At 39.3% G+C, this 12,546-nt stretch overlaps 1 protein-coding gene across 4 annotated transcripts; it reads right to left on the bottom strand.

Moving 5' to 3' along the window:
• LOC109713349 (zinc finger protein on ecdysone puffs) lies at window positions 571–12,183 on the bottom strand. Of its 4 annotated transcripts, none has more exons than XM_020237388.1 (2): window positions 11,671–12,175; window positions 571–1,005 (listed from the first exon to the last, which is right to left on the bottom strand). In XM_020237388.1, the coding sequence occupies exons 1-2, from the start codon at window positions 12,074–12,076 to the stop codon at window positions 797–799; spliced, it is 615 nt and encodes a 204-aa protein (XP_020092977.1). In that variant the 5' UTR covers window positions 12,077–12,175; the 3' UTR covers window positions 571–796. The 4 variants fall into 4 exon arrangements, with proteins under 4 accessions (XP_020092977.1, XP_020092980.1, XP_020092978.1 ...); XM_020237391.1 differs by lacking the exon at window positions 571–1,005 and adding an exon at window positions 8,042–8,279 and having other exon boundaries at window positions 11,671–12,181; XM_020237389.1 differs by lacking the exon at window positions 571–1,005 and adding an exon at window positions 10,636–11,239 and having other exon boundaries at window positions 11,671–12,183.

The following is a 12,546-nucleotide window of genomic DNA, read 5'->3' as shown; positions in this document are numbered from 1 at the left end:
TTGGACCACTCACCTAACACCACAATATCCGTAGAGATCTCGACAAACAAAGTCAAGCTTATATATTCACAGCCCTAGCATAAATGATTCAATGGAAAGCTAGCAACAGACGAACAGTGGATCCAGCACATAAACTGCCACAGCTGCATAGGCCTGAATTGTCTGATATATATATATATATATATATATATATATAAGAGAGAGAAAGGTTGCAGCATACTACCGGCTTTGTTTTATTTTTTTAGAAATAAACTTAGCTGAAAAATATGAAACAATTAGGCTTCGAACTTGAGACTTTGGGTACCAACCACTAAACCCTTTGCCACTTGTGCTAGAAACGGTCGGTAATACGAAATAGTGTTAGAAACTTGGTAAACAGAACGTTAAACATCATGGTCCAAAATGCTTATGCCCAAACTACCATTTTTAATATGCCAGCCCCTGTACACCCAAGAATCATCCTTACAGTACTAGATCCGGGAAGCTTAAAATGCAACATCTACCTCACATACAATATCTATAAGAACAGCTATTGTATAAACCAGCAGTCACTGGCTACTGCAACACACAAGTCAAAGAAACAAACATATTTATTATGGTATAAGATGTAGCAGAGTCTGAAAGTACTTTCTGCAAGATTCAGAGTACATACCGATCTAGTTTGCTCTCCAAGTTACAACAATTGCTCCAAACATATTTATTATGGTATAAGATGTAGCAGAGTCCGAAAGTACTTTCTGTCAAGATTCAGAGTACGTACCGATCTAGTTCTCACTCCAAGTTACAACAATTGCTCCTATTTTGGTTCACGTAGAGGTATTCTTTCAATTTTCGTCACTTGTTCATTGCCATCGACGGTTGGCTTTATGAACAAATTGAACATTATATTGTTGAAAATGGTAAGTATCACTAGTGCCACTGCTGTATACGCAATATATGATCCAGACATTTCTGGCATTTCTTCAATCACTCGCCCAGTTATCATATCTCTGTCCAGATTAAGTTCTGTGTTCCACCCACCAAAAAGATAGGAAATCAGATGAAGGCCGATAAATCAATTGGGCAGATGCTATCAAAACATAGTAAAAGAGGGCTAAGATTTATAGTTAGAGTAGCCAAAATTGCACAACTAAACTTCTGCCCCTAAAAGATCACAGCAATTCACTTGAGTTTTTTGGGCGACTGACTCTATAGAGTTTTTTAATTGTAAGAATTGGCATTCAAAACTTTTATTTGTAAAACTAGGCTGATGCGATAAATGGTTTACCACTTTTAGAAAGTAGTAAATGATTCACCGCTTTCTAAAAGCGGTAAATGATTTGCTGCTTTCTATGCCGCCACGAACGGCCCAACCCGCCGCAGGCTTTTCTCCGACGAGCAGTCATTCATGGTATAGATCAAATCTGGCTAAATTTTCCAGCAGACTCAAGAATCCGCTGTTAATTACCCCCACACGCAATGTTAAAAAACCCTCGATTAAGAAACCAATGTAAATACTGATAATAAAGGAAACCGAAATGTAAAGATAAAATTTTATTAATATAATTTGCTATGTACATCGCTTAAGCAAGGGCATACCCCCACTGTACATAAATTTTGTAAAATTAAAATATTTAGTTTATGGACTTGGTGGCCGATTGGAATTGGATTGGAATTGGACTGCTCAGTTTAATGACATGACGGTCGGTTGAGATTAATTTGCTCAATTTAACGACTGACGGTCAAGTTAAAAGGACTCTGATTTGACTCATTTAGTTTAACAACTTAATTGTCAAGTTGGGTTTCGTCTGATTGGCTCAGTTTAAAGACTTGGAGGTCAAGTTGAGTTTGGCTTGACTTGACTTGCTCAGTTTAAAGAGTTCGCAGTCAAGTTGGGTTGCGTTTTATTTGATTTGTTCAATTTTACGACTTGGCGATCAAGTTGAGACAAGTTTGGCTTGATTTGCTCAGTTCAATGACTTGACGATCATTTGAAATAGGTTTGGTTTGATTTGTTCAGTTTAACAACTCGGAGGTAATTTGAAAAAGTTTAACAAATTGGTGGTTATTTGATTCTGGCTTATGAGTTTGGCTGATTAATTTGAATTTAGCTCGATTTAAACCCTTGATCTATTTCAATTCGGGTGGAGCTAGTTTGCTTGATTTGGATCATCCCTAAAGTTTGATATGAACCTTTGTTTAGGTTGGGTTCAGGTTGAATTGGTTTGAACCTTTTGTATTTGATTTGGGTTGAGCCGCCTTAGGCTTTCGCTTGGTTTGTCCCTTTTGAATTTGGTTTAGATTGAACCGCTATGTTTTGGTTCAGAACCCGTTGAGACTTGGTTTAGGTTGAACCCTTATGACTTAGTTCGAGACCCTTTGAATTTGATTTGGGTTGAACCTTTATTGTTTGGCTCAATCTGGACCCTTTTATAGTTCAATTTGTTTCGCATCGAATCCTTATGGTTTGGTTCGAGATACGTTTGAGTTTGATTTGGGTTGCGCTCTTATGGCTCGGCCCAACTTGGAACCCCTTTGGATTACGTTTGGGTTGAACCCCTACAGTTTGGCTTAAGACTCCTTTGAGTTTGGGTTAAGTCGAACCGGCTTGTGGTTCGATTTGGTTTGGTCCCGACCTCCTGTGGTTCGATTTGGTTTGGTTCGAATTTCTTCTGATTCAATTCGGGTTGAACTGGCTTGTAATTTGATTCAATTTGGTTAGAACCTTTGATGCTTCAGTTCAGGTTGAACCTGTTTATAATACAGTTCAAATTGGATCCTTTATGGTTAAATTTAAGTTGAATCAACATGTAATCTGGTTCCGTTCAGCTAGAACCTTCAGTGGTTCAGTTTATGTTGAACCAGTATATAATTTGGTTCAAATTGGATACTTTATGCTTCGGTTTAAGCTGAACCAGCTGTAATCCAGTTCAGTTTACGATTAATCTCGATTATATTCATCCCGGATTATATTCATGTTGGGTTTGATTTGAATACTAGTGTTAGTGCGATTGATTTGGTTCAATTTGGTTGAAAACGCATCAACGTTATGAACCATTTATTGAATAATCAGATGTATCACATGAGAATTGAAGTATATTTCCAATGGTTTGATCAAGCTTATCACTAGGACAGCAACCTGGTTTTAACGAACCCAGTCAAGCCTATCATGAAGACAGCAATCCCTAAACCAAAATCAAGCCTATCACGTAGACGGCGATTTGGTTTAATAAACCCGGTCAAGCCTATCACGAAGACGGCGATCCGATTTAAGTCGAACCCAAGTCAAGCCTATCACGAGGACGGCGATTTGGTTTAATGAATCTGATCAAGCCTATCACGATGAGGCAATTCGGTTTAAGCGAACTCAAATCAAGCCTATCACGAAGACAGTGATTTGTTTTAACAAATTGGGTCAAGCCTATCATGAAGACCGCGATTTGGTTTAAGTCGAACCGAAATCAAGCCTATCACCATAGATCGCAATTTGGTTTAACGAACCAGGTTAAGCCTATCACGAAGACGGCGATCCAATTTAAGCCGAACCCACATCAAGCCTATCACGAAGATAGCGATTTGGTTTAACGAACCAGGTCAACCCTATCACGAAGACGGCGATCCGATTTAAGCGAACCCAAAATCCTATCACGAAGACGGCGAATTGGCTTAAGCCAAACCCAAATCAAGCCTATCACAAAGACGACAATTTGGTTTAACGAATTAGGTCAAGTCTATCACGAAGATGGCGATCCGGTTTAAGCTGAACCCAAATCAAGCCTATCACGAAGATGGCAATCCGGTTTAAGCGGAATCCAAATCAAGCCTATCACGAAGAGGTTTAAGCCGAACCTAAATCAAGCCTATTACGAAGACAACGATTTCATTTAACAAACCGGATCAAGCCTATCACGAAAACGGCAATCTGATTTAAGCCGACCCCGAACCAAGCCTATCACGAAGACGACGATTTGGTTTGAGTCAAATCGAATCAAGCCTATCACGAAGAGGGCGATAGAAGAAAAATATTTGTTATTTTCATTTTATTTATTTATTTTATTTCAGATTTTATTTTATTTTTTTACTTTATTATTATTATTATTGTGGTCCAAATAGGAGTTCGACCATATCGACCCTATCATGAAGACGGCCGCTCGGTATAGTAAACATGAACACGGGTCCAACGAGGGTAACGATCTGATATCGGGTTTGATCATGTCAAGCCTAGCACGAAGACGGTCGCTCGATCACCACGACACAAAGATCGTCATCATATCGTTTGGGCACATGTTGATGATAGCGGAACCCCAACTACTTCATGATAGTGAATGCATGCTTATGATAATGGTAACGGCCTATTGTCAATTTTGATCCTGTCGAGCCTATTACGAAGATGACCTCTAGATCAAACTCACAATACGATAGTTCCTATGTCGTTCACGCACATTCACCACCCCGTTGTTGTCGTGGCAGCCGACATTGCTTTGGAGTAGCCATTGCTACGATCGAAGAAATCGAGGAAAAGGCCACAAGGCCTTCTCACGCAATCCCATTATCAAAGAAAAGAAAGGGCCATGGGTTCTCCCGTTTGCAGTCGCCGTCGCCATCGCCGCCACTGCCACTATCGTCATCGTTTCCGGTCAAAAACAATGGGCCACTGTAGTGTACCGGATTTTAATATAAAAGTAAATGTAAATAAAAATAATGTGAGATACTATTTTTATTAGACTTAAAAAAGTAAAATATAAGTCGGAAATGACTTGTGCTGAAATTGGAATAGAAACAGAAGATTTAGAATTTTCTGTAAAGAACGGGGCTGATCTTTTAGCGGAAAATTCAGTGTCAAAAAATTATGAAAATTTGAGAATATGTCGGAATTATTTTTCTGAGACTATATTTAAAGTTTCATGTCATTCCGACACCTGGAAAGTGGAAAATAAAATCTGACTGCTATCTGCTAGAGATTTTAATCAGTAGAGCTTTCGGTGACCAAAAACGGTTCGAAACTGCAAAGTTAAGATTTTGTTCTTCTTGTTAATTTAAACCGAACCTGACTGTTAAATTTGAGCGCAAACGGGCATTCAGAAGGGCTTCGGCAAAAAGTATCAGATTCTGAACTAGACTAAATTATAAGTTGCAATTGTTGGGGGGGGGCCTTAGTGTGTAACAAATGGCTCTCCCCTTTGTCCTGGTTCAACCCGAGAGAGAGAGAGGAAGCAAGTCTTCTCTCTTTCTCTCTAACTCTCACCACTTTCTCCCTCTCTTGTAATCTCTCCACCAAAGAGAAGAAGTCGGAGGAGAAATTAGAGATTAAACTTGGGAATAGCTTGGAGAAGAAGCTAGGAGCTCTCCAATGGTGGATTTAGCTTGGTGAGCATGGCGGCCTAAGGTAAGATTTCATGATTTAAGTTAGGGTTTGTGTTAAACCCTTTACAATTAGTCTATTTGAGATCTCCATGTGATTCTAAACAAGATTAAGTAACGATTTATTATGGATATTGGTGTTCTTGAGGATTCATGAAACCTAGGGCTAAAAATTGGGGCTTTTGTCCTCATGAGGTTTAGAATCAAATTGACCTTATAAAACCTTAATTGAAGGATAATTCGACGCGGAGGACAACTTCGTTTTGGATTGCGACGAGAAATCGTCGTCTTCGTGATAGGCTTGATTTGAATTTGGCTTAAACCGGATCACCGTCTTCGTGATAGGCTTGATTCGGTTCGTTAAAACCAGAGATCGCCATCCTTATGATAGGCTTTGAAGTTTGATCAAACCATCAAAAATGTATTTCAATTCTCGTGTGATAAAATGATAAATTAATTATACATCTGATTATTCAATAAATGTTTCATAACCTTGATGCGGGTTTTCAACCCAAGCCGAACTAAATCAATCATGCTAACACTTGTATTCAAACTAAACCCAACATGAACATAATTTGGGATAAATATAATCGAGATAAATGGTGAACCAAACCATAATGACGAGCCGCACCGGATTACATGCCGATTCAACTTAAACCAAACCATGAAGGATTCAATTTGAACCAAATTATAAACCGGTTCAACCTAAACTGAACCACTAAAGGTTCTAGCCAGACCATAAAGGATCCAATTTGAACGGTATTACAAACCGGTTCAACCTAAATTGAACCATCCAAGGTTCTAACCAAACTGAACCAAATTATAAGCTAGTTCAACCAGAGTTGAATCAGAAGAAATTTGAAGCAAGCCGGCCTAGTACAACTTGAACCGAATTATAATGCCGTTCAACCTAAATCGAACTACAGGAGTTCCGAACGAAACCAAATTGAACCACAAGCTGGTTTGACTTAAACCAAACACAAAGGAGTCGTAAACCAAACCACAAGTGTTCAACCCAAACCTAATCCAAAAGGGTCCCCAATTGAGCAGAACCATAAGAGCTCAACCCAAATCAAACTCAAACAGATTTCCAACCAAACCATATGGACTCTATCCAAACCAAATTGAACTATAAAAGAATCCAAGTTGAGCCGAACAACAAGGGCTCGACCCAAATCAAATTCAAAGGGTCTCGAACTAAATCATAAGGGTTCGAACTAAACCAAGTCTCAACAAGTCCTGAACAAAGCATAATGGTTCTATCTAAACCAAATTCAAAAGGGACAAACCAAGCGAAAGCCTAAGGCAGCTCAACCCAAATCAAAAACAAAAGGTTCAAACCAATTCAACTTGAACCCAACCTGAATAAAGGTTCAGATCAAACTTCAAGGATGATCCAAATCAAGTAAACCAGCTCTACCCGAACTGAAATAGATCAAGGGTTTAAATCGAGCTGAATTCAAATTAATTGGCCGAGCTCACAAGCCAGTATCAAATGACTGCCAATTCGTTAAACTGAGCAAATTAAATAAAACTTAATTCAATGACCGCTAAGTCATTAAACTGAACGAATCAAACCAAACTTATTTCAAGTGACCGTCAAGTCATTAAACTGAGCAAATCAAACCAAACTTGTCTCAACTTGACCGCCAAGTCGTTAAACTGAACAAATCAAATGAAACTCAACCCAACTTGACCGCCAAGTCTTTAAACTAAGCAAGTCAAGTCAAGTCAAGCCAATCTCAACTTGACCGCCAAATCTTTAAACTGAGCCAATCAAGCGAAACTTAACTCAGCTTGACTGTTAAGTCGTTAAACTGAACAAGTCAAATCAGACTAATTTTAACTTGACCACCAAGTTGTTAAACTGAGCAAATTAATTTCAGCCGACCGCCATGTCATTAAACTGAGCTGTTTAATTCCAATCGACCGCCAAGTCATTAAACTGAGCAATTCAATTCCGATCAACCACCAAATCCATAAACTAGGTATTTTAATTTTACAAAATTTATGTACAGTGCGGGTATGCCCTGCTTAAGCCATATAAATAGCAAATTATATTAATAAGATTTTGTGTTTACACTTTGATTTCTTTTATTATCCGTATTTACATTTGGTCTCTTAATCGAAAGTTCCTTAACAATGCAAGAGTGGGGTAAGTAACAGCAGATTCTTGAGTCTGGCTGAAGCCATAAACCTATAAACCTAATTTCAAAATAAAATTTAATCAAATTTGATCTACACCATGAATGACCACTTGCCGAAAAGGAGCCTGCGGAGGGTCAGGCAGGCCATTCGAGGTGGCACAGTATCTCACAGTATGCAAGTATATTCGATAACCTACATCTTTTCTAGAGTCTCTTGTAAGATGGGTATACAATATAATCCCCAAATGCTAAACCTACTTAATCATCCAAGATAACTGGTCCAACTCTGCACACACGTTTCCTTATATATACTATTGCTATTGAAGATTTAGGAACCGTGACTGTCACGCCCCGAGACCGCTACCAATTTGGTCCGGCTCGGGCGCGTCGAACAAACGCCGAACGGACAGAACCTCCCCTGTCCATCCTAGGCTCAACAACAAGATCATGTACGTTTTTGTCGCCCAGGGTGACATACAACATACATGAACAGTACGAAGCACCACAAGTGCTACACAATTAAGAGCAAGACACAAGTAATAAAACGAGTGATATAAAGAGAGTAACATCTAGTTATTACATCCACAAGGCATTCACATTTAGATCCTTGATTACATTTATATCTCCAAAATGAACATTCATGATAATCTCCAAAATACACAAGCAACCTCCCAAAGTACATCATATGTCACGGGGTACACGAGGGTACACTAATGCAAGTGGAAGCTGCTAACTATACCTAGGGCGCGATGCCCTTACCACGGTCCTCTGCCGGTGCTCTCTCGCTAGGCCCTGCAACAAAGTGGGGTGAGAACTATATAAATATAGTTCCCAGTGGGTTCGGCCGCTGACTCCGCCGATCTTCCCACTAGGTCTAAGCAGGCATAAGCAGATAGATAGATATCTGTAACTGTAATTGATGCATATAGAAAGAATTGCAAGATTCTACTATGCCTGGAGAACAAGAGTAAATCACATAGCCATGTAATATCTAACATGCTATAACAACTCTATCAAGTATACATGCAATTCTACTATGCCCAACATGCTCAACATGCTCAATATGCTTACTATGCTCAATATGCATAATTCTCTTGAGTTCATCACCCAATCGTCTGGCTGGCCCAAAGGCGCGCCCTCGACTCACAACTCAAATCCGTCTATGAAGGGGGACTCGAACCACCCGAGGGATTGTCTGCGGGACCCCACATAGGCTATCCCTTGGGACCCCACATAGGCTATCCCAATCGTTTCACGTGCCAAGACTCCGGAGCTCGCACTACTTGTGCGGGGCGACCGCCACAAGCGCTGAACAGACTGTGTGAGTATGATCAAATCCGTTTCCAACGAAGGTACCCGGTCACTATGACCAACATGCACAAGTATTCTTTTAACACTACGTTCTAATGCCACTCGTCAAGTTGTTTACTTGGTATACATATGCCACTCGTCAAGTATGTACTTGGTTCACATGTCACTTGCCATAATGCAATTGTCCCAACTATACTAGTCATATGTCATCCATGCAAGATCAAGTTATTGTTTAACTTATCTCTATAGGGTTCTATGTCACAAACTCATTCTCATGCACCCTAAGTTCACATGCCAAGCCTACTATGCCGCAATACAAGGGAGCATGCAAGAATAGTAAAAGTAACATCTAAATACCCTAACATGCATGATACTATATATGTAGTATGTTCAACATAGAAATACTTAGACATAGGGAGAAGCCCAGTTGCTTCGGGATGACACCCCCCACCTTTTATCGCTATCACGAGGCTAGGATTCCGATTTCGTGATTTTTGGAAGCTTTCGCCGCAAGTTGCGGCAATCTGTACCCTAACAGCTTCGTTCTTTAATATCTTCGTGTACGCTCGTCGTATCGCCGAACCGACTTCGCCAACGCGTCAGAAAACCTAGCAATTAGGTTTATACATGATCAATTTAGATCAAACCCTCACGTATTGCAAAATCCCATTTTTGAGCCCTAACATGCAATTAGCCCCAAATAATCCAAATTAAATGGAGCAACATGCTAAGAATGCTCATTAGAGGCTACTAGAATACTTAAGGTTAAAGATTAAGCCAAATCCCAAAAGTTTACCCCAATGTGAACGCCGCAATGAAAACACGTCGCTCCAACGGGCGCACGAAAGCTCAATCCGTCGCCTCCAACGCGTTCGCAAGCTCGATCTCCACCAACGCCGCGAATTTGGGCGAAAGATCTAGAGAGATGAGAGAGATATTTAGAGAGAGAAAGAGAGGGTTTCTCTCTCCTTCACCATGTGCGTGTGATGCTTGTGCTGGCTGCAGCTGAGGAGGAAGAAGAAGCCTAGTAGCTTCTACTTATAGTCAACACCTCAATAGTAGCATACACTATTCACATCAGGCAGCTCAAAATCTGATATCTTTCGCCGGAGCTCCCTGAATATCCGTTTGAGCTCAAATTTGACAGTCATGTTCGGTTTTGCTTAACTTAACGAAAGAAATTTTAATCTTTCAGTTTCGACCCCGTTTGGTCACCGAAAGTCGTACCGAACTGTAATCTTTATCAGATCACTATCCGATTTTATTTTCCACCTTCCGGGTGGTAGAATGATATGAAACTTTAAATCTAGCCTCATAAGAATAATTCTGGCTTATCCTCCAGTTTTCAGAATTTTCTGACACTATGCATTTTCTGCTAATTTATCTGCCCCGTTTCACACAGAAAATTCTAAATCTTCTGTTTTCGCTCCGATTTCAACACGGGTCATTCCAGACTTATATTTTATGTCTATAAGTCCAATAAAATAGTATCTCACACTATTTTCATTTATATTTATTTTTATATTAAAATTTCAGCATATTACATCCCACCGCAACTTCATAATTTAAGAAGTTCGGTACCTTACAGTGACTTTGTAACACTATGGCTTATTCTAGACCATATTTCACATTCCACCACTACCTCAAGCTCATGTCACACTTGAAAGAATGAATTAATATCTCCAGGTGCAAACACATATGATTACCCTTACAACTTCCTAATACATGATAGTACGTCATCGAAGAAAATAGAGCACAAGCGAAGTTCAAGTTGCAACAAAATTTAAATAAAGAACTCCCATTAACACAGGTTCTGAATATATTCAAAACAAATAAATAAAATAAAAGGGGAATTTTTGTTTTGCAGTAGGAGTATCACAAAAGAGTTACATACTTGACCATAACATGATCCAATACCAATGTTCGGAACTTCAAGAAAGATTCGGGTTTCAAATAAGTTAGCTTTCATAAACATGAAAGTGTCAATTATGGAACCTTTAGATTGAACCATGAACTACAGAAATCTCAAGCAAGTCGTATGCACTAACACTAATTGGACGACACATTTGTTGGGCAAACTTAAATGCCAACCCATTGTAACTCGAGAGATTCAATTCTCTATTGTGAATTTGAGCAAAAAAAAGGTAGTAACAGGTCCAGTTGGCTACGATTTTGTGACATTCAAATCCAATTACTACCTCTCTTGTTCAGTGTTGAGGGAGTTGAAATTTATCCTTAAATGGAGTTACAGCAAATTTCATAACTTCACATCAAATGGATAGGTACTTTTGCTTTGTCTGCAACTTTGCCAAAACTTCATATTTCAGGAAGGAATAGCACATCATTCGTGCCTAATTCATTACAGAGAACAAGCCAATCGACCGAAATGTCTTGCAGCCTTCTGACTGTGAGTGAATCAGCCAATGTAAAATAGTAAGCACCTAACATAAACTTCCAGTTAAAATGAATATGTACAGGTTTTCTTTGTGATTCACGGCAAAAAAAAAAAGCCCTTGGGGGATGAACTGCAAATGTTACGCAAGTAGCACGGAAAGAAACTGATATTGGTTAGCTCCAATTGAACACTGTATGACTATGTCCTGATCAATCGATTGGTAACATGCTATCAGAGTAGGTCCTAGGCCTTCTTGATTTTAAGAGGTATCAAGTTCAATTGTCACATCCCTCATAATCTTTCCTGTGAGTGCAAGTGCTACGGTTCATGTTAATTCCATCATAGATGTGACTGGGGTTGTTAAGACCAGACCGGATTGTTTCCCATTCAATCGATCTTTTACATATAAGTCATCACAATAGATTCAGATAAAGAACATAAACTGCGTGTGTTTCGAGGAAGGGGAAAGAGTAGTACCGGGAAGAGCAGGGGGAGGCCTCTTCTTTGGGAGGGATTCCGGCTGGGAGAGGCTCTGCAGCTGCTGATCGAGCTTCCGCAGCGCCTCGCGGGCCTTCTGCCGGTCGATCTCAAACCCAGTTTCCTCCTCCTCTTCCTCTTCCTCTTTCTCTTCCTCTTTCTCCCTCTCTACGGAGGCATTCAGGGGAGAGAGCCTTCCTCCTCCGCTCCTCGACAAGCGAAACAGAGGGAGTAGACATGTGCGGCCCCTGCTGTTGCTGCGGATACTGTTATTGTCACTATCATTAGTAGCATCTAAAGACGAGGATGATGAAGGAAAGTGGGAAAAGACTGCAACAGTTGGGTGGATTGGGGGAGAGGCGACGACGGGAGGGCAGCGTCCATAGGGGATTGTACGCGGCAGCATCGTGTGTAAGTGGCATTGATTTTCTTATTTGCCGGCTGAAATTATTCTTTTCTTTCGGTTGGGGAGCAATACGGAAAGCCCAAGGATTGAGGAATGAGGGGATGTTTAGCCGATCTTTCAAAAAGCGCTTTTGAACTAAAAAATAATTTTCGGCACAATAAAACATTTGACAATTTACTTTTAAAATTTGATTATGCTTTTTAAAATTAAAAAATTTATTTTGAAGATCTCAGAATCAGAAGCAGAAAAAAATTGTTTCTTGAAATCTGATTCTAATTTTGAATTAAAACTTCAAATTTTTTCTTATTTTAATTTTAATATTTACATTTAATTTTAATTTTAATTTTTAATTTTTATATTCAAATTTTAAATTTCAAATTTAAATTTCAAATTTTAAATTTCAAATTTTAATTTCAAATTTCAAATTTCAAATTTAAAATTTTAAATTTCAAATTTCAAATTATAATTTT

The sequence above is a fragment of the Ananas comosus genome, linkage group 7, assembly GCF_001540865.1.
Source record: "Ananas comosus cultivar F153 linkage group 7, ASM154086v1, whole genome shotgun sequence".
Taxonomy (NCBI): Eukaryota; Viridiplantae; Streptophyta; class Magnoliopsida; order Poales; family Bromeliaceae; genus Ananas; species Ananas comosus.
Note: the sequence above shows the minus strand (reverse complement) of the source record. Positions and strands in the feature narration are given on the sequence as shown.